Source organism: Scophthalmus maximus, chromosome 7, assembly GCF_022379125.1.
Source record: "Scophthalmus maximus strain ysfricsl-2021 chromosome 7, ASM2237912v1, whole genome shotgun sequence".
In the NCBI taxonomy this organism is placed as follows: Eukaryota; Metazoa; Chordata; class Actinopteri; order Pleuronectiformes; family Scophthalmidae; genus Scophthalmus; species Scophthalmus maximus.
The window spans coordinates 11,980,167-12,002,500 of record NC_061521.1 but is presented as its reverse complement, the minus strand read 5'-3'; the positions used below and the strand labels follow the sequence as shown (position 1 = coordinate 12,002,500).

Genomic DNA, 22,334 nt, shown 5'->3' with positions numbered 1-22,334 from the left:
TATGAGTGTAGACATATCTTAAACACACAATAAAATTAAAATCCTTCATCTCTCTTTACGTTAAATTAAGGTTTCAATTTGGCAGGTCCAACAACAGAGGCTGATTGTAACTGTGAAAGACGACTGTTCTTTTAAACAACAGCCAGTTTCCTCCATCTTGTGTCATTATGAACATAATGTGAAGTGACTCCTGTGAGAAAAAAAAGAGCAATGTATCCACTACACTCACCATGAACTCAGCCGTATAGTGTGTTCAAAAGGAAGTGGAATGACCGAGATGATGAGATGGATCAAAAGTGGGATGAGGAAACACAAAGCAATATTTTTTGGAAAAAAAAAAATCTTTACCAAAGATAGTACGAGTTGATGTAGGGTCATTGTCTGGTCATCACATCGTCTGGAAATATGAAATCACTTCTCTGCTCTTGTTACTTATAATATGAGCCAAGCAAAATTACTTCAGAAAACAATCATTTGAGAACAGGAAAAATACACTGTGGTCACACATGGGGAAAAAACCCCACAAGACTTGTAAAAACTGACGTGTCAGTTGTTCAGGGCAAGTGCTCTGGAAGACTGTTCACAAGCAGATGCAATTCTAAAGAAATGAAAAAATACATATTTTTCAAGAGTGACGACAGATTCACTGTAACCACTTTCCAATTCATTTGATTCAGACCAAAATATTGCTGACAAGCTGCTGTGGCAGCCACTTTCTGTCCATCATCAGCAGCAGAAAGGAAATGAAGAACAATAGAACTCTTAAAACAAGAGTATGTGGGCGACAGCTTTCCCATTTAAAACGCTGACCAAGCACCGGGGGGTGCTTCAATCCCTTACCAAACTCATATATACAGTTGTAAAACAAAACAGAGATAACATGAGAATATAAAAAAGGGAACGACAAGAAATAAAATACTCACTCAACACATCATACACACACTTACTTCATGCAAAACTAGTCATTTTGGGAAGCTACTGGCGACCAGGCAGAGACACCCAAGAGGAGGACACGAGATGTGATTTAGAGGCGCTCACAGATGATGGATGCTGGGAGGGAGGAAGAGGAGGAGGAGGAGGTGGCGGTGGGTTAATATCAAGGCTACTGGGTACGAGGACCTGCTGATAGAAGCCAAACCCTCCACCACAGCAGCCCTGCCCTTGGCCTCTCCTCCACCCTCTGAACCAAAAATACCAGCTGCAGAATCGCAAGAGTGGCATCGGTGCTGAAGAGCGTCTCCCACGCGTAACACCCACATCCTCCCGCCCCCTCCCCCCTCGCCTCTCTGCCCTGGACTCAGACGGTACTTCAGCTCACCAAATGTCACTAAAGTGCTCTCTCTACCACTACGTTAAGCGCTCCTTTGAGGTCAGCTGAGGAAAAACAAAACAACACATTAATGAACATTTGCGTAGTATCAAACTGTAAAGAAAAGAAAAGTATCTTAATCTTAAAAAAATATATATCGCAAATGTCTCCTTGGAAAACACAAGTGATAAGACAACAATGGTAACTCGTGAACGATGTGTCCAGCAAGTGTGTCAAGTTTGATTGAGAGGTGTGTGCGTCTTGTGTGTGTGGGTGTGTGTGGGACATATGGAGTGTGAGAAATTTGCACAGCTGTTGAGGCAGGAGAAGCTCAAATTGGGGAGACAGCTGTGTTATTTTGTGTGTGTGTGTGTGTGTGTGTGTGTGTGTGTGTGTGTGTGTGTACATAAGAATGTGAGACAAGGAGAGAGAGAGGGGGAGAGGGAACAAGTCCGTCCATCTGTGTGTGGTGTGAATCTGGCTCTGACGTCGGCTCAGTACTTGGGTACTTTGGTGTAATCCTCCTGGACGACACTCTTGCACAGACACATGGAGAGAATCATCCCGAGGAGCTGGAGGAAACGGAGATGTCACCTTAGTTATCAGCGTTGAAACTGAGCGGCAGTTGAAAACAAAGAATTCAGTCACATATACCATGTAAGCGTCTCCACTGCATCACAGATTTTCATGCATTGAAAGTAGGGCTGCAACGAACAATTCATACTGTCACCACATATCAGGCAATTATTTTCCGTACCGGAAGACAATAAAAAAGGCCACCACGATCACTTAAGACCCAAGGGAATGTTTTCAAATTGCTTGTTTTCTTCTACCAAAACCTAAATATTTTCAGTTTACTCTCATGAGACTGAGAGCGCAGCATAAGGACTGGAATCTACTAGTACTTCTGAATCTCTCAGATTACTGTGTTAATTTGAGATTTGAGAAGATGGCGCTGGAAAGAATGCCAAACCCGAGGCTTCAAAATGGCAGCTCACTAACCGATGGCTGACGTCACGGTGGTTTGTCACTTGGTTGGGTCAGGCCACGTCCAGTGTGGACGAGAGGAACAGTGACCAGACTCATACATTTGACGTGAAAAAAATACTCTACCTCCACGACTGCCACGCCGACACACATTCCCAGAATAATCCCGCAGTTGTCCAGGAGCCATTTCTCCACGCTGGTTATACAGCCCTGAAGGAGAGAGAGAGAGAGAGAGAGAGAGAGGATGAGGTTAAGAAAGACATGGAGGTAGGCGAGGCGCGGCGAGCGGCGAATGACTACGTGATCCCAGCCGGACATGAACGGAGCCTTTTCCAAACAGCACTGTTGGCTTTGGACTGAGTCGGCGAGGGGAAGAATAACACGGCTTAGCGGAGCTGAGGAAAACAGTCAACAGATTTAAGTTCCTGAAACACGCAGACCCAACAACAGAACAGTAGGGCTTTCCTTTTTTTTCTTTTCTTTTTGAACAAATCACACAGCACAAACAATACGCCCCAGCTGCCAGTGTTCACCACTGTGCTGATGAGGTGCCACACTGAGCCCCACCGTTACACAACATTAGTCCAACTGACTTATGTAATGGGTAGAGGTGTGAGGTCTATCGGAACAATTCAGCATTGTTCACACTGCTGCAGGGACACCGACTCTGGTCTGCACCTCCAGATAAATGTTTCCACTCACACAGACCTCGGAGGGGCTGAGCAGCATTTATCACGAGAGAAAACTCCGACTGTGTCAGGTAAGATGTCAACATGTACAACATTATGTACTTATACTTTACTGGAGTAGCTTTGTTTAAAAAAAAAAAACAACTAAAAATTAAACACATAAACTCCAGGGGTAATGTTGCAATTTTAACTCCACACGATTATTTTACAGCTATATACTCACTATTTACTTTTAAATCATCTTCATACACCGTATGAGTTAATAGAATATACATATGTGTAAATGATAAATATAGCACTCTGGATTTTTACTTTTCCTACTTATATTTTTGAACTTTCACCAAGTAGGATTTTCAGTGCAGGGATTCGACTTTAAATGTTGAATTTCAGTATTTTTACATACATATTTCAACACTTCAATATGAATATAAAAGTATGACATTCACTTTCAAAGACATGTAGTGACTATCAAAATGTGTTAGTGCTCACCTACTGTCTTATGTATGTAAAACATGCAACTAAATGAAAAGGTGGAAAGGCCATAGGAGACTGAAATACGTTAATATGCATGTTATATTCACCTTGGTGGTATCATTCATAGATGTTGTGAATGGAGGCAAAAGCCGTTCAACTAAGTGACTAAGTGATGTGTCTGATGAATGAATCATGAATCATGAATCATGGCTGACCAATTAAAATTAAAAGACACTGGCACCAGATTGAGAAATGGCAATGAAGGAAAAAAAGTCCCTTCTGAAGAAAAGTAGTTGGTTCAGCACAACGAGGCCGAGAGCAGGCAGCAGTTTGATCTGGTACCTGAATGAGTGACAGACCAAAATAATTTGTGAAGCAAGGAGGCACAGTTTGAAGGATTTTAAAACCTGGTGGTAGAATTATGTTTCCCAATAACTAAAATGTATTCACACGTACTGCTTGACTTATGTTTGCAACGCTTGGCCTTGACGCTCAGATAGAAATGAGAGGGAACAAACTGGATAAACAGCTTTTAGTATTTATGAAAGTGTTACATACCGTTTCGTGGACAGGGAGCTGCGCAGACGTGTGCTCACACAGGCCAACCTCCTGTATGTCCGTGCCAGCCAGGTCCCCATTCCGACAGGAACACGGGTAGAGGTTCTTGGTGCTGTTCTTGATCAAATGGTTCTCAGACCAGTTTCCAGGACCAGTCCATCCACAGCACATCATCTGGTGGAAAGAAAGAGAGGCAGGATGTGGAAGAAAAAAAAGTTAATGGTAAAATAAATAGGATGAATTGTCTCCATGAATGAGCTTCTCTATGTGTTTGAGATTAGTCTCTTCTTGGCTGCTGCTTTCAGAAAGATCCAGGGGAAACAGGTTTGGCAGGAAAGACAGAAAAATGGTGCAAAGAGATAGTGAACAAAACGCAACTTAATCAGAGCGTGGAGCAATCTGACTTCTGATATGGGCTGATTAGTTTCATGAGGAAGGTTATACAAAGTACAAAAACATATTTTCCCACACCCTTATAGTGTCGGGATAAGCCGGGAGTGAGTGAAAAGAATTTTGTTTGTGCTCATCAAAGCATTAAAATTTAAAATTTTAAAAAACTCAACAGGACATAAACTTTGTTTAAACAATCGCTGCGGCCCAGTTTGTGTTTTTACATACTCACACTTTTGACAATTATGGCAACATGCAGCGCACCATAAGTACCTGCATGGTGCATTCAAAACAATCAAAGAGTTGAGTGTGACGCTGGACACTTCTCACCCTCTTGGCTACTAGTATCTAGTATTTTCAATCTTGTGCTAAGGCAGGGCATCATTTCTGAAAACGTCCTGATTTTAAAACCTCATTCCACATCTTCTTGGCGTGTCCATTACAACACATTATGTTGAGTTCACATTGTGTTGAACGTGAACAGCAATTCAGAGTTAAAAGTCCTAGTCATAGATATGAGAAATACCTGACAGCTAAGATTCCTTTAACTGGGTGAGAAAGCCCACAAAACATATCTAAAATCCCACATAAACACGTATACAACTGATTCTGTTCATTTAAAAGGAGCTTTTTACAGTTAATTTGAAGTTGGTTCCATTTGTCAAAGTACTGTAGCTAAATCAGGCGAGTGGTGGAGGCAACACCACACTTTGCAGTAACAAAAGGTTTCCCTGTTGCTTCCATCCTGCAGACAAGGTGTGGATGCAGCATTACGAAGAAAAGAAAATGCAAGTAGCTCTTCGGGGTTGAGAGTTGAATTCCCACCATAGACATTCTTTCTAAAAAAATATGTTACTGTAGTCACTTTACATAATAACTGACCAAATGGCATGTGTTAATCCAACATGCACTTGTGATGTATTTACAGGCGTGTTAATAGTGCCAGCGATGCAAACTGTGACTTGTTTGCTGCATTGAGTTTATTCATTTTCACACTGTATAAATGGCTTAAAAAAGACATTTAAAATGTTCAATAACAGTCATGTACAAAGCGGGTTGAAGAGGGACCTACCGTCCTCTGAATGAAGTCCCATGTGTGCTCTGTGGTCCTGTTCTCGCCGGTGTAGTTGATTATCATGCCCTTTATGATATTGGACATCTCGTATTTCAACTGGAAATGAGATGGCAATATATCAACAATGCGAAATTCACAAGTCACACACTTCTAACTTGTTTTTGCTGATACAAAACAACTTTAGATAGCTTTATACAAATAGTACGTATGTGCACGTATGTACATTCACAAATTCAAAAGAAGAGTCAAAACATTGTCCGTATAGAAATCAGTCTTTGGTGCATTGAAGAGAGAGAGTGATGAAGAACAGAAAACAAAAAACACCCACATTATTTCAAAAATGTACTGATAACGTCTGAACTTAAAGTTTCCTGGGGCAACATCTAGGGTGGTATTTCCCTGTGAAGTCCCATGCTGGGCTGAAACACTGCACAAATATAGCTTAGCAGGAGCATGACTCTGTTTATGTGTGTGAGACCACAGAACAGTAGCAGCGCTGCAGCTTCAGAGCTCTGCTGGAGATGAGCGAGAGCCTCACCCAGTTCTGGAAAAGGGCACCTCCCTGCCCTGTGGTGAGCCTTAAGCACAGGGAGCGTGACTAAGGCTGCAGACACACACACATGCTCTCAGAGACACACACAAACACACACACATGCATGCTGGAGGTCTAACAGTTGAAAGAGCGAAAACAGCCTCCATCTAGGCCGAGTCCTAAACGGGAGAGGTTCATCAATGGGAAAGGCTTATTTTTTTTTCTATGACCTGGGAGCTAATGGCTGTCAGAGTTTGGAACCGGTCCTGGAGGTTGGTGTGTTTGAACACAACACTGCCAACACTCCCAACACTCCCACACAACACACACAGTGCAAACACACAAGGCTGGTTCTATTATTTAAGGCTGGATCTAGTACTGGTCTGATCACCGCTTTGACAGACAATATTTTATAGAGAAAAAAAGAGTAGAGAGTTAAAATGATTAGGTTTGATGTTCACTCCCATTTATTGTGGTTTGGTAACTTATTGTGCTGAGTGACCCGTTAAAATAACTCTTCATGCTGCACAGAAATAAAACTCACAAATAACATGACATGTTTGACCTCCACCTGCACCTGACTGTAATGCTTATTTTATTTAATTTTTTCTACGGTTTTGTTTCATACTTTACTGATCTTATAGGTGCAACAGTTGACAAAACTCCTTTAACTTACTGGCAGGGTCCTGAGCAAACGGCCCTCTAGAAATACATGTTAATATTGTGGTGTACTCGTACGGTTCACGTGTCATATCATTGTGAATTCAGAAGAAACACCCTTGTTTTTCAGCTTAATGACAGCATTCTTATGTAATCCAACAGAACAGGTTTTTCATTTTATTTATTTGGCTTTAACTCAACCTGTAAAGGACCTTCTGTCCCTTTTTGAGACAGATGGTTTTCAATGAGTCGTGATGATATGTAGCTTGTTGTGACCCGTTTGACTTGTTTTTCTGAGTATTAGTGACTAAATTACGCTATGGCTTTATTTATCGTTGTATCTAGCAAAGACTTAAAACATTGTTACAGGTCTTTTTTTCTTCAATACAGCCTGACACTGAACACTGTGCAATGGCTGAAACACATTCAGTCATTTGGTGATTAGATGATACCGCCTGTAGGGGGTACTGTATAATCAGAGACTCTGTTAGAAAGTGATTTCGGTCCCTGTGGTGATAATAATCTTAAATGGGGGCCATGTTAGACACACCAGCTTAACATATCAGCATATGACAGCAGCTTGGGCTACAAATATTTACCATAAATTTGACACACAAATACCCAGAGGCTTAAAATGAGACAACAATGGAAACATGGGCACACAACAAGTGTGCACAAAGGGTAAAGAGCCTGCTTGCTATTTCACTCGCTGAGCTATGAAACTGAGGTTTGGCTCAGACCTAAATGCAGCCAGACACAGCTGTGAGGAGGGGAAGCACAAACACCCAGTGGGCTCCAGCTGTACCAGTGACAGGAAGGGATGTGAGAGGGTAGGAAGGGTGAAAGAGGTTCAAATTAGGAGAGAGGACAAAAAAGGGAAAAACTAACATGGCTAAATAAACATACAGTAGGATGCATTGTAAAGTGGTCAGTGACATTTAGAGAGAAGGAAGGAGTAGATTGATAAAGCACACTGGTGTTTACCGGCTCTCTCTGGAAGTAAATGAGGACTCCGGCGGTGACCTGGGCGATGAGGATGAGCAGGAGGCAGGTGAAGTACTGAGAAGGAGGAGAGGAGTGTGAGTATGACAACATTTATCATCAAAACTTTTAAAAGACAAGCAACACTGCATGGAATTTATAATGATCTCTCTCTCTCTCTTTTTTTTTAAAACAGATTATTATATAAAGTCTCCTGTCCAATTCTAAACAGCAGACAAATAGCTGAAGCATCAAGAGTGATACTTCCCTCAGGAGTTGGTAGTGACAAAAAACAGAGCTCAAATAGAAGAGATCAACATTCCGAGTAGCCAGAAACAATCCAACTCCAAACAGTAATCTTCTCTGCCAGATTAACAAATTAACGGGCCTTTTGTTAACAAGTTCTCCATATTAACTCAGTATGAAGGTGGTCAAATCAATGTTGTGCTCACATCTCTTTTCTGATAAAAATCCCAACATTATTTAACACACAACCAACACAGATGTTAGGGACAGATTTTTTTTTTTACCTTTAATTTTCAACCAACCATTTGTGTTTACATTTTAAACGTAATCTGTAAAGACTTTAGCATCAATGTCCACCCGGTGTGCCTCCTTGTGTGTGTGTGTGTGTGTGTGTGTGATGGGTGGTCTAGTTGCCAGCTGGTCACTGTCACTGGGAGAAGTAGGTCACAGCAGTCCTTCAGTTAGCTCCTAGCAGCTTTAACGCTGTAGAGGTCACGCTCCCATCCCCACTCTTGTTGTACCCCCTGCATCTCACAGGCTTTATCCCCGTTGTGCCTTCTCCTCTTAGTAAATCCACACATGCTGCGAACCCTCTGCTCACACATCTGCAGAAATGCTCATGGGCTTTGCTGTCAGCAAGAATCTATCAGGTGTTCTTAGTCGAGCATGGCAATTCAAGCAGGTGCCTTAAGCTGGTTTCTCTCAAAATAGTAGTGCAATAACTTAAATTAGACAAAACATAAAATTGAGAGAAAAACATGACTAAGAATGTTTATTTTATGTTTTATCTTTGGGAATTTTATGTCTTTGTTATTGACTTAATTGTAGAGAGATGAGGGTGAGGTTTACAACCTATCTATCTTCCCTGTCGTGTAGCAAAACATTGAGTTTCCTGTGTGGTCACAAGTGAACACAGTTTTCTGACATTTCAGACGCACATTCCGGTTTTAGTTGCAATAGTGAGGATGTTAACAGTGTCTACCTCTTCAGAGAATGAAACTAAGCTGCCGTCTGTAGTGTGTCAATGTGATTCCTCACCAGACCCAGCAGACATCGGATTTCGTAGATGGCTCCTATGCAGCCGAAGAAGCCCATGGCCATCGACAGTGAACCCACGCCAATGAGGATGTATGAAGCCACTTTCACGGTGTCTGATGATTCCTCTGGTGAAAACACAAGAAGAGTTCTTACCACTGAAACAAACATGGACGCTGCAAACTGCACACCTGGTACAACAGTTTTATAGCAAGAGTTTGTAGTTTAATTCAGTTCTCCAGATTAACTCAAAAAAGAAATATACTTTGCATGTAAAATCGGGTTTCATGATGAAACAACAGCAACAGGCTCCTGATCTCAGCTCTTATCTTTCTGCTTTAACCACAGCATGTATCTTTGCAAACAAATGCAGCTCAGAGGAAGGACTTGTTCACATGAAAATCCATTTAGCTACAGATGGTTACAGAGAGCCAAAAATGCTTCACATAACAAACCGTCTACTCCTCTGAATTCAGAATATTCTCATGCTTTTCTCCCACAAAAATGATTTAATAGGCCACCAGAGAGGGTTGGACCTGCACAAGTAAATGTGTGGCAAGATTAATTGAGTTCCCTCTTCCAGATCCAAAAGGAGGATGAGGAGGAGGAGGCGCTGGCACTGAGATAGAAGTATGGAAGTTTGGAGAGGAGATAAACTGGAGCCATTATGTGGCTGTGTTATCTTGGTTGGAGGAGCTCCAGAGTGTCAATGCTCAGTCTATGGATGAAGCCAGAATGTGAGCACTGTGAAATGGCTTCAGCTCCACAAAATTCCTGGGCCAAACGAACCAGCCAGGGGTAAAAAAAAAAAACGTAGACCCATCAATTTAGCGAAGAAGACGACAGACGCAGCAAATCCTCCTCCACTGCTCTTTGAATAAAGCAACAATGCAATGCTGCGTCTTGGTTTGTTGACGAGAAAGCTGAATCGATGTGATCATTCCAAATTCCTTTCTGAAATTAGCTGCTGATAAGGCTTCAACTAAAGTTTATTTATTCTATATTTTTAGTCCATTAATCTAAAATTATTGTTTTGATTAATCTCTCAATTATCTCCTGCCTACATGTGAGTGACATATTGTAACATGAAATCTATGGATGAAGGAACCAGGTCAAACTGACCATTTTATTTAAGAGGCCGGTTTCCAATTGTAATTGTAAATGCACTTGCTTACACAACTCACAGCATTATACTAATGGAAATCTACATTGTTCAGTTTTAGCTTTTCATATCATTGTAAACTAAATATCTTGTTTTGGACCTTGGACCTTGGGAAATTATAATTTAGTTTTTTTACTCCCTTTTGACATTTTTTATACCAAGTGATTAATTCCCGAATCAGGAAAGTAAGACGCAGATTAACTGAACCAAATATTTGTTAGATGTAATGTAACACAATGAAAAAAGTATTTGTGTATGTGTATCATATTTTGCATGACTATATTGTAGAGTACTGTAACATCTTCTCCTATGTGCTTGATGTAAACTTGCTTGCTAAAAGATGTCATTACATGCATGTACAAGGTAGAGTCACTACATGGGTCACCAGAGTTGTGGTGGTTTTGAGAATAATTGAAAGCTAAAAGTACTCGGGTCGACATATGCAGAGTGTTTATGTGGCTTCAGGGTATTATTTAAAGGGAGGCAGACAAGCACACTGTATGTTCTATATCCAGCACTCTGTTGAAGCATGTTATTTCAGTCTCTCTCATACACACACCCACACACACAAGCAGCTTCTGCAAAATCAGCAGAGGACTGTAAAGGCAGTGTGTGTAATTGTCTACAGGTCTAAAAAAAAAAAAATTAACTGGAGAATTTGGGGGGAAGCATGAAATGCTCTCAGGAAAAAATCAGTGACTGCCAACAGTCGAGAAACTGAGCGACAACTCTGAACTACACTCTACGTGTTGAGTGTTGCCAAAGCAAAGCAAAGCAAACTGTTGCAAGAGACTGTTATGGATATGGTTTTAGTTGGTGGAATAAAAGATCAGCATCTATAGTTGAGAGAAATAAGAGAAAACAGTGACATATTTCAGTGCTGAACTGGTACGTCTGATACTTTCTAATAGTCCTTCATGGTTTTCATTTCAGTTGCATCCAGCCATATCTATACCGCTTATCCGTAGAGGGTCAAGGGGGAGGTGGAGCCAATCAAAGCTGCTATTGAGTGAGAGGCTGGGTCAGTGTCTTTACAGTTTTTAGTCATAATATTTGGTGAAAAGCTGAGAGCTATTTCACTGCATTTGTGTGAATCCATTGATCAGAGATAGATTTAGCTATAGTGGACCACCAACATTTTTTCTTCCAGTAGATCATACCAGTATTATATGGTTATTAACTGTGGGAACTATAAACTGAGATAGATGTTTCAGTGTGGTTTCCTTGTAACCCAATGAACACTTGTTCCAATAAAAACATTCACCCTGGAATTAGAGAGAACATCATGCAACACTAATGCAAACCCCCCAAAACGTCTAAATGTTCTATCTGAGAACTTCTCTATTCTTGGAAGGTTATAGCAGTACATCAGTTCTTTAGACCGACTATTTCTTTTGATACCATGTAGCAACCAACAGAAAAAGACAATAAGCAGGACTTTTACATCCCAGATGCAGCTTCTACCCTCCGCTCTAAAAATGAGTGTTTCCTCTCCAGCCCACTCCCAGGTGTACTGAAGTTACAGAGCTACAGATAATGTACTTGACACGTTTCCAGCTGCTGGCAAAACATCTGTGTTCTTCAGGGGTAAAGCTAAAACATACACTCAGCATGTGGTCGCCTGGTTACTGTTGCTGTTCTGTCATGTTCTATGGCACGTTTCCATGAAGGTCTTTGCTAGATTTTCTAAAATAGTTCCTCGGGTGGTTTCCATGGAACTTTCCATTTAAAGAGGCAGATTATAGTGGCCTTTCAGAAAGCTGCTGAGGGTGGAGGGACGGCTGTTGTTTCGTAAGCATGTGACACAAAAAGCTGGAGCAAAGCAATGGTTGACTTTGGGTATTGATTTAAAATGTAAACATAAGATTAACTCTGTCTTGAATTTCTAGACTTTGAGCTTCCAAGAGTTCTCTTTACTCTCTTCACGTCTACGGAAAGTCTTAATCTGTAGCATATTTCCAAACTGTGCTTCGGCACAATCTCTGGCTCAAGGAGCTCCTTTCCAAGGCTGGCTTTTATTTAATCATAAGGCAAGCTGTGTTTTGGTAAGTGCCAACAAGACAAACTCGACACATCATACCACTTGGGTGAACTATTAACAACACTGTATTGATATGGAGGGGTATATCTTTAGGGGAAGATGGTCTCAGCTGAAAACTAGGGGGGCTGAAACCAAAACATTCCCTCAAGTTCCCCTGCTCGGAGTCACTGGGGCAGCTGCAGGGGCATCTATTAATATCACTCATAAAGAATGGAAACTGAAAACACAAGAGATCCTGTTTATGGCCAGCCAATGCGCCAACATCTGAGGAGAACACTGAATCAATAAACAGAGTTGTCTGCAGCTTCGGTTTTTGTTCCTTTACAAAGAGTGGTAAGAGATTTCCAGTGAGGTTAGAAATCCATGGACACAGGGAGGAGTTGAGGTTGAGGAACAAAAAGACATGGAGGAGAGAAGGTCATCAAGGCCCACATCCAGTAGGAAGGGATATCCTCGGGGTATCAGTGATGCAGGATCTCTTCTATCTCTGGAGGAACAGCTAGGTTTTTGTAACAATAGGCATGGGGCTGGCAGGCATGATGGATACTGTACTGCCCTTATGTTCTGAATGCCTGGCTGGAGATAAGCAAACACATCTCAGTGATAACCTTGACAGTGACCTCGAGAGCTGAAATAAGAAAATAGGACACTGGAGTTTTACCGGTTTAGGACACAAGGTCACTTTTGCATGGTCTTCGTCATTACTCCAGCCTCTTCGCAATACATTAGTCAAAGCAGTGCATAAACTCCAGCCTAAATATAGATTTATTTAGTCCTGCTTGGCCCTCACACTTGGGGCTTTCTTATCAAAACACAGGGAGTGAAATAGATGAGTCTTACAAATTGGAAGAAAATAGTGAAAACTATGTCTCCAGATGATTTTCAACTGTCCAAATCGAAATATATTCAGTACACAATTATATTAAAGCATGAAAAGCAGCAAATTCCCACAAATTTATGAAGCAACAACCAGAGAATGTGTGATAAATAATAAACTAGCAATAATCAATGTAGTTACTAACTGATTAGTTAGTCATTTATTCAACTTATTATTTCAGCTAAGAAAAAAAAATTGCAGTCCAGATGTTCATATAGTGTCTATAAAGAGGACACTTTGTGACGCACTTCGTTATGTTCACCGCCTATAAAAGAAGTATTTGACTTCTAACAGGTATGAAGTTGCAACATTATAAACTGAAGGAATTCTTCTTTACAAACTGGGAGAAACCTCTGCCACTCGTCTCAGTAATGCTCCATCTGGTAAGAATACACTGAAAGCTTTTATAACAAGATTTATGGCAACTGAGAGTTTCCAGCCTTGGTTCCCTGTTCTCTTCATGCGCGGCTGGAACTGGGTTTCACGATGCTTTCTCTAGCGTCTTCGCAGTAATATAATAAGTGAAACACATTGTTGTCTATGAAAAACAGATAACTTTGCCTCTGTCAGCACGATATTTGGAGTCTTGTTGTCTCTCTTACTAGGCAGTGTCTAAAAATAGTTCTGTGACAACATCTGAGAGGGTGGGAGATTCTACGTCCCTGCCATGGAGAACTGAGAGGATTTCAAAGTGCACTTGGTGCCATTAAAAACACACAGGTAATTTCTATTTAAAAACACTTCTGTTCAAACGTATGGCTTATGTTATTGGCCTCAGCCTTGGATTATTGCTCACGTTATTGTGTTGGCAACTCTTGTTATTAGTCTAGACTAAAAACTAAAAGCTAAGATGAAATTCACAAAAAGTGGAGGGTACGATAACATAGTAGGCAGGACTTTCAATCCAACAAAGAGAACGTGCTTTGGGCCTTTTACAGGAGGACCCCAGCAGCCGCATGTCTGATGGACAGTCAGTGAGACAGTCACTAGATCTGTTACTGATAGGTTGCAACCGGGACAGCTACGAGTCACCACAGCTGCCAAACAGCTGGCGAACAGGTGGTGGCAGTTCAGGAGTTGTGATATCATCTATGCAACGATGCTGTGTGGCTTATTGTGATGCACGTGGAGAGCACACGTGATATTAGTGTTGCCAGAAGACCCCCCAAGCAATGGACTGCAAATCATGCAGTGACTGATAATCCTAGTGCTATGAAACGTACCGGAGTATAAATCTTTGTGGAAACTGTGGGGACATAAAGCTGCTGTTTTCAACAACATGAATGACTGAATAATCGTCAGACTCATCTCCCCTGACAAACCTATTCCCATGGATTTCAGCAGATGTGTGTGTGTCTGTATGTCCACATGGCAGCTTTTGAGCGGCTGAGGAGGTCATCAAATTTCTGTGAGTTATATTTTTGGTTTGTTGCAAACATCCTTTCTTGGTTCCTTTTGGAATTAGTCCTAGGGGATAAGACTCACATAAACTGCGCAGAGTAGGTCTGGGCTTTTAGGATTTGACAAGCAGACTCTCTAATCTCTATTTCCACTTCCGCTACGCTGAGACTATCTGGGTGAAAAGTGTTGAATGTCTGTTGACGTGAGTGTTATCACCGAAGGACGTGGCAGCAGGACAGCGGGTGTGTGTGAGTGTTTCAACACTTACGCAGAACAGCAATGAAGCTCTGATTATCAAAGAGAACCCACAGTCCAAAGCCCATGATCAAGGCTCCGAAGATCTGTGGAGGGGAAATACACAAGAATCAGACACCAAATCTCATCTGAGTGTAAAATAAAATCTGTGCTGTATGTCTAAAACAGAGCCTTATTTTTTGCTTCTTCAGTCTGACACATCTGGGATTAATCAGATCTTAACTCTTCTCTCCGTCTTCCAGTCGCTTTCCCTCACAGCAGACGCAAATGGAAAGAGGACGTGGATGTTAAGATCACACATTTCCCCCATCTTAAACATCCCAACATTCTCTCATCTCCACTTCGCTGGCTTTTATCACATTCAAAACACAGTAGTGCTAAGTGAGGATAAAGTATCGAGACAATCCGGAAATGAGAATAATGATTTCTAGACTAAAACGTTTCGTCGCTGGCGTCTCAAAGCCTCTGAAATTGTCAGCTTTACCTCGTGTACCCTTGTAATGAGGTTATGTAATTAGGAGGTTGCTTGTTTGAAAGACGTGGGGCACTGTGGAGGGGGCAAAATTCATACATGAGAGGCTTTGTTGATTCACCAGCTTCCCTTGTTCGCCGCCCCTACTCCAACCGTACAACAGTAATTAGAGCCCTGGTTTAGCGCTGTTCATTTACAGGACCTGTTGAGCTCCCGGCGGCTATCATTAGCCCACCACTTCCTGGCTTCCCCTAGCCTCCCCTAGTCTAATGTTACCACATGGACAAACACTAACACAGACACACACATGCTTCCTCTTAAGACACCAGTAGAGAGTTCACATCAAAAGGTCTGCGTCAGGTTTACGGCCGCAGACTCATTGGAAAGGTCTGGACATCCTCAGTTTTAGGAGTCTGGAATTTTATCAATCCCTGGACTTTAGGCTGTGACCAATGTGAGCGAGGAGGAAACAAACCATCTGCTGCTGTTAGGATCTGGATGTGATGAGGTATTTTGTAAAGTCTCTCACCCCAGGTACAGTCACAGCAACATTTCCCTATGTATCTCAACTAATCTCTGGTGCTATTTGATAAGGAGGCTTATTCAAATACAAACCTGAAAGGCATCACACAGCTTACAGTGTGTTAACGTCAGTCAGCTAATTTTATGAGCCGATGTTGGCCTATCCCAGATATTGTGGTATCAGCGTTATGTCAAAATAAATGTTGATATGAAAACTTTTTTTACAGCACATAATGCAGAAAAAAAATGTTCGGTGTAATTTAGAAATTGTGTCCAGCAGAACGCACTCTGTATCCAAGTTAAGCGGTGTCTTCACAGTAAGAAGCTGACTATTTGTGAAGTACACTGCTGGAAAGTTAACAGACAACAAACCCAACATATATACTGTATACCAAACATATATATTTATAAATATATTGGTATTGGCATCACTCCCAAAATTCCAGTATCGATTGGGCTCTACTTTGCATAACTACAGTGTCTGTTTATCTTGGGAAAACAAAGGTGTTGACTATGTGGAAGTCATGTGGCATGATCCTGACACTGTTATTGCAGGGTGGCCACCAGGCAGCGATGAAAAAATGTCATTACTTACAAAGAAGAGGAGGTTGAAGAGGAATAGAAAATACTTGGTGACCGTGATGCATCCTTTCCCCATGGCTCTATTCTGGAGGACAGAAATAAAACAAAAAGTATAAGTTTCGACATCAGCTAGAAATATGGCAGCATAATGTGGGTATGTAAAATAAAGATAGAGGAGCATATACACAACTTTTACAACTTTTACCTTCAAAGCAACAATATACACTGAATTTGTTTTCGATGAGCATGTTTCTCCAATCTTAAACAGCCCTATCTGCTCAAATCCAAATGTAAAAGACAACAATTGGATTCTATTCGTAGAATATTGGGTTTTGTGACAATATTGTATGGTTTTATTCTTGACAAACAAGAGGAACCACCCGAGTGAGACAGATTTGGGGGAAGACCACCGCAATGTGGCTAGTGGTTAAGTTGACTGTTAAGTCATGATGACTGTTTGGTGCCCATGACAGCACACATGGTTAGGGGGTTGAATGCTATTGTCATCACAGGAAGAGGGAAAAAAGACTCTACGGTAACAATGACCACTGTTTTCCTTCGCAGCAACAGGCTAGGCTACAAAGATTTGAAGTATATCAAACCAAACATGCAACAAGAGCAGCTCATCTATGACCATACCCATCCTAATACAACAGGTCTAGCTGATGTCATAATAATAATAATTATTGTATTATTATATAATTATAATAGTAAGCTTTATTCATATCACACTTTTTTTAAAACTTTTTTTTACATTTACAAATGATAAAGACAACAATATGACCACATAATAGACAAAACATAATATTGGGACAGATATATATGTTGTTTACCCATATGACTCAGTGAGTTACATTTTTCTTTGAGAAAACACCTGCGGGCCAGGCCAGCAAGACACACAACAGTACAGTAGAGACACGTTATGAAACTCTCTGGCTACATGGTTCAGGGTGGTGTCCACAAGTCCAGAGAAAGTATTAACCACAACCAGACCTTTTCCTTCAGAGGAGAACTGGAAATATAACCAGCCATTGTGGTTATCTGAGGAGCCTGAAAATATCCCATAAGGACAACACCCTGTGCACCAGATGACAAGCTGCTCTCCTCTCTCTGTCTCTTTGATCGTCTCATCATGTTGTGTATTTAGTTTACATATATTGTCTTATAGTTCTCCAAAAAATCAATTCACTATTTTTTTCATACATATTAGATTGAAGACAAGCACGTGGCATGGAAAACGAATGCCGTGTTATGGCAGAGTGAGAAATGGCTGGTGGTAAAGTTGTGTGAAGTAATATTTAATGAAGCAAAAACATAACTTTCAATAATGACTTGTATGTTGTATAAGCAGTACATAGCTTTTGAGTCCTTTGGCAGACAAATAACTTGCAGGTAGGACTGGGTGATATGGCCAAAAATGTTATCAAGCAAAAACATTTTACAAATCCGAGGTAGAACATTAAAACCAATAATGTATTATACCTTCTCACTGTGCTTGCACAATGCATAAGCAATATATTGGTATATATACTGAATAAGTATATCAAAAGGTTAATATTACTATTACTAATAAGCTACAAAGCTTTTAACTCGAATAACCTATGTTTACAAAACCCAACAAAGCACAAAGCCCAAACTATCCAGCAGATACGCCTGCAGAGTACATAATCCTTAAAGGAGATTGTTGGCCTTTACGTCTCGATAGTGAACAGCAGGGCAGATTTAAAAAGGCTTAGTTATGACTACCATTGTTTGTTGACCGAGCCCCGTCCGTGTGAAAACAATCCCTAACAATGCTCCAGTGCCATTTATTACATTTTTCTGACAACAAAATAAAAAGGCTAACGAGCAGGGCCCAATATATCCTAAAGCAGCCGACAATCCAAAATGAATACAGTCAAATTATTTTTGCTGAACTTCCGTACAGATAAACCGTGGGGCTACTTTAAAGTCCCATTTCTTCTTCTGCCTACCTAGGCGAACCTAACTGCACTGGACTCCCTGAAAGTGAAGGACAAATCTCTTCCAAAGTGGAAAATAAAGCCTGGAAAGTTCAATGGAAATTCAAAGCCGGGCCAAGCTGCTCTTCCAAGGAACAGTTTCATTGTAACCGTGTGAAGGAGCTACGGTGGTATTCAGCATGCTGCTGAAATCAAGAGACAATGCAGTTTATTTGAACTGGGACGGGAGAAGAAAGGCCAGAGGAGGCTTGAACAAATGAGTCATCTGAACTTTCCAAACTCTGTGACCTCACACAGTCTTTTTTTTTCCCCCTTCATAGCCCCCATTTCTCTCACTGTGGTTCTGCCAAGGTGTGATCACCATTACACAATTCAACATTTAGTACGTTGCACTAAAGGAGGTGTTAAAATCAGAGTTTGTCTACTGTACGAAGAGCCAGTTCAGAAGCATGGGGGATGATTATGAAGACAATATGGCACTGACTATGTCCGTAACGGACCCGGCATGGATCAACTCTACAGCCCAGTGGTCTGACTCAGAGCTCGCTCACTGCGCGCGCACCAACACCTGCAACCATGCAACGATTGGATGGTACCAGCTGTCCTTTCACGCTGTATCCATGCTACGGTGCTTTATTGTCCATTTTAGTCAAAATGAGGCCACAATTAACAAAATGAACCTCATGCTGTATTGAAGAAAAACTTAACATAAACTCCTCAGGATTTTTTTTTACTGACGTTATAAATCAAGTGAGAAGTAGAGAGAACACAGGTTTCAGGCACTGCTGCATTGGCTTCACTTTCCGGACCCGCGATATAGGCTCATATTTATATTCAGTCTATGATACCGTGACATAATCCTGCTTCTAACATGGCTTATGTATCCCTCTGTATAGACAGGATGTAGCTCACCGTCTACAGCAGAGTTTTGGTGACTAGACTGTGAAGGTAAGCATTTTTGTTTAAGCAAGAGGAAACAGTTTCACCACACACTACATTGCTTGAAACTACTATTTGTAGAGTGATATTGCAGATTTCAAGCGAGGACTAGATGATATTTTTTATATTTACTGATTATTGATTATTCTTTATCTGTATAAAGGTTTTCATTCATCTGGGTCATGCAAACTCTGTCGTCTAGACAATGCTTCAAGATAAGCTTCAACCAATTCTGTGTGACGAACAGGATTTCCCATCTATGGGACTCTAATAGCCGTTGACATGAAGGGGTGAAATCCCCCACTGGTGTTTTCATCACCACTTTAACCTCCCACCATCCAGTGGAAATGATGAAGCATCCGTAGCAACAAGGCAGAGCACGTCAAACAACTTTTTCTAAATAATACTGATAATCGGTACAATAATTCATAACAGACTCTGGAAAGAATGATGCCTATTACACGTTAGTAGAAGCGAACAGAGGTTCCTATCTTAGTCTGAAGTCTTAGTCAAAAGCAGAAAGAAGGAAAAGGTCAGACCACCTACAATGCTGTAGTATGACTTTTGAAAAGACAGCATGTGGTTGTGTGAGTTGTTAAAGACTTTGTGATCCAGAGGCCCACTGGCACATGGTGACTGATGCTGCACATCTTGTCTAACCCACAAAGCGAACTTGATGAATCCCCTAAGAAAAGTACAGAGTAACAGGGTCTGAGAGCGAAACGGAACTGAGAGAGTTCCTTCTGCTCGGAAACCACGACATGGCATAATGTGGGCTGTAACAATGGAGAGGAGGGGTATTACAGTATTACAGTATTACAGTATTACAGTAAAAACGCTGTAATCCACTTGATACGACTGATGATGAGCGGCCTCATCATTTTCTCCTGCACGATTCACAACGACAAGGCGGAGTGGTCACGGGAGATGTCAGTCTTCAGCACGGATTAATAAAAACAAAACGCTGACTGGGGGGGGGGGGGGGGGGGGGGGGAGAGAAAAAAAAGTGAAACTGTCCCTTTAACAGAAAAAGAAAAGTACGAAAACCGTTCGGAGCGCACGCGAGATGACGTCACGTCGGCGGCGCAGCGACGTGTGTTCGGCCGACCGTCGGGGTTCGTCAGCCGAACACACGTCGCTCTCACGGCCGCTGGGTGAGGAGTCGTCAAGGAACTCTCTGACACAGCCATAAAGTTGTACATTAGGTGACTGCCATCCGGCAGGTGATGGGAACGTACCTCCTGAGGCTGCGCTGACGGCGGGAACACTTGTCCGACGGCTCGACCGGCTCCTGTGCTGCTGCTGCTGCTGCTGCTGCTGCCCGCGGTGCGACTCGACCGTCCGTTCGAGAGCAACGCGACGTGTGTGTGTGTGTGTGTGTGTCCACACCCCCACCGCGCGGCAGCTGTAGGAGCTGTGTGTTTAACCCTCTCGCAGCTGTGGAGGCCCAACAGTGGTGAAAGGCCACGTCCCTGTAATAAACCTGTACTCCACCGTGTGTGTTTCCCTTTAAGGCCCCTCCCCTCTCTACTCCACATGTCAGGAGACACAGTCACACTCCGCTGTCATGATTTCACACCACGTCACTTACTAGTCAATTTACAGATCAAGGTTGTTGTTGTTGTTTTTTTTGCATATACAAAAAACACGTGGCGTGCTAATAAAATACTGTATATTAAACTACAACCACGGTGAATGGAGGGATTTGCTGACATTTCCTTCTCTTGTTGGAACTTTTTTTTTTTTTTTTTAGGAACTCTGAGACAGAAAGCTCAGGGGGATTGTGATGGGCATTTTCGATTTTCGGAAATTGTGATTTAAAAAAAATGAAAAATGAATCGGGCGATAAATCCGTGTTGAAATTAAAAACTAGCTGTATTCCTGTATACTTCAAAATTAAAACTCAGATTCGTAAAATTGTGAAACCTAAGGGGCCTAGTTTCAGTTCATCTGTTTTAATCTGATGATCGCATTTACACTTTGGGTATGTCAATATTATCTCAAGCTATCTTTATAATAATGAGAAAACAAAATATAACAAAGTAACAAATAAATAACTAAAACAAAAAGATCATTCTTTGGTCATGAGAAAACACAACGTAAAAACATTTAACTGTCATTTCCTCTCCGGTCTGCCGAAAAATAATGCCAATTACTCCAAATGGAGACGGATCAACCGGTTTTATTTACTTGTTTGCTGATCATAAATTAACGCTGGTTCAACCTGACGAGATGTTTTACACTGCGACATAAATGATCCTTTGTTGGCCTTTCTGAAAATACTGTTTACCGCCACGACTGAAGAAATAAACCTTGACCGACTCAATGTAATAAGTGGAAAGTATGAGGAGAATGCATACACACAGACACACGTGGGAGCCTTTTGCCTATAAACAAGCTTAAACACACATACATTTCCTGTGACACACAATCCTCCTTTTCACCATTTGCCCAGTGTGTGTGTGTGTGTGTGTGTGTGTGTGAAGGAAAAGAAGGAAAGAGAACGCTGGGGAAGGATAGGAAAAGTTAAGCTAGAGTGTGGCAGGCTGCACCAGGTACATTCATTTAACATTCACTGTAGGATCTTTGTGGAGACCTGAGGATGATTGCGATACGTCACGTACAGCAGCTTCCAAACAGAAGACACTAAACAAAGGGTTAGATTACATCACAGCCCTTCAGTTTCTTTGTCGAGACACGTTAGAGCAATGTTCTGTTTTGTCGTGTATTTCCTCCTCTCCACTTTGACGGTCACTACAGAGAGCTGAGCGTATCCCGTTCAAGGCTGTCAGCTATCAAATCAATGAGTGTATGATATTAAAGCCTCTCCCATTCACTGGCTGGAGTTACAATAGATGTTTTGATCGAGTACAAAGCCGTATTCAAACTGATGTTTCCTGTTATGAGTCGGGCATTGCGTTAGGGGTATTTCAGTGTGCAGTAGTTGATTTGTCAACCCTTGTTTTAAGATTCAATGCCTTAGATAAGGGCCTGAGTTGAGCACGTTATCAGTCCAGTGGACTTTGGAGGAGATTTTTTCGATACACCCATAGACTGCCATTATGTTTTGCATGCATTGAAGTTGTGGGCTCCAGTAGCCCTAATGGAAAAGTGCATTAGTCTGAAAGAATTTGTTGATAATTTGATTGGTCGACTGGCAGAAAAAAAAATAACTCAACAATTTGA

General features: G+C 41.5%; 1 protein-coding gene across 1 annotated transcript in view; it reads right to left on the bottom strand.

Moving 5' to 3' along the window:
- The window catches only part of cd82b (CD82 molecule b), a 20,735-nt gene extending 101 nt beyond the window's left edge, over positions 1 to 20,634 (bottom strand). Inside the window, exons 1-9 of the mRNA XM_035642746.2 lie at positions 20,387 to 20,634; positions 16,262 to 16,333; positions 14,686 to 14,758; positions 8,940 to 9,064; positions 7,659 to 7,733; positions 5,480 to 5,578; positions 4,018 to 4,191; positions 2,423 to 2,506; positions 1 to 1,881 (exon numbers count right to left, since the gene is read on the bottom strand). The exon at positions 1 to 1,881 is cut by the window's left edge and continues 101 nt beyond it. Coding sequence (XP_035498639.1) covers positions 1,804 to 1,881; positions 2,423 to 2,506; positions 4,018 to 4,191; positions 5,480 to 5,578; positions 7,659 to 7,733; positions 8,940 to 9,064; positions 14,686 to 14,758; positions 16,262 to 16,324 — 771 coding nt within the window. The 5' untranslated portion in view covers positions 16,325 to 16,333; positions 20,387 to 20,634 and the 3' untranslated portion in view covers positions 1 to 1,803. The remainder of the gene's footprint in view (positions 1,882 to 2,422; positions 2,507 to 4,017; positions 4,192 to 5,479; positions 5,579 to 7,658; positions 7,734 to 8,939; positions 9,065 to 14,685; positions 14,759 to 16,261; positions 16,334 to 20,386) is intronic.
- Positions 20,635 to 22,334: the final 1,700 nt, after the last annotated feature.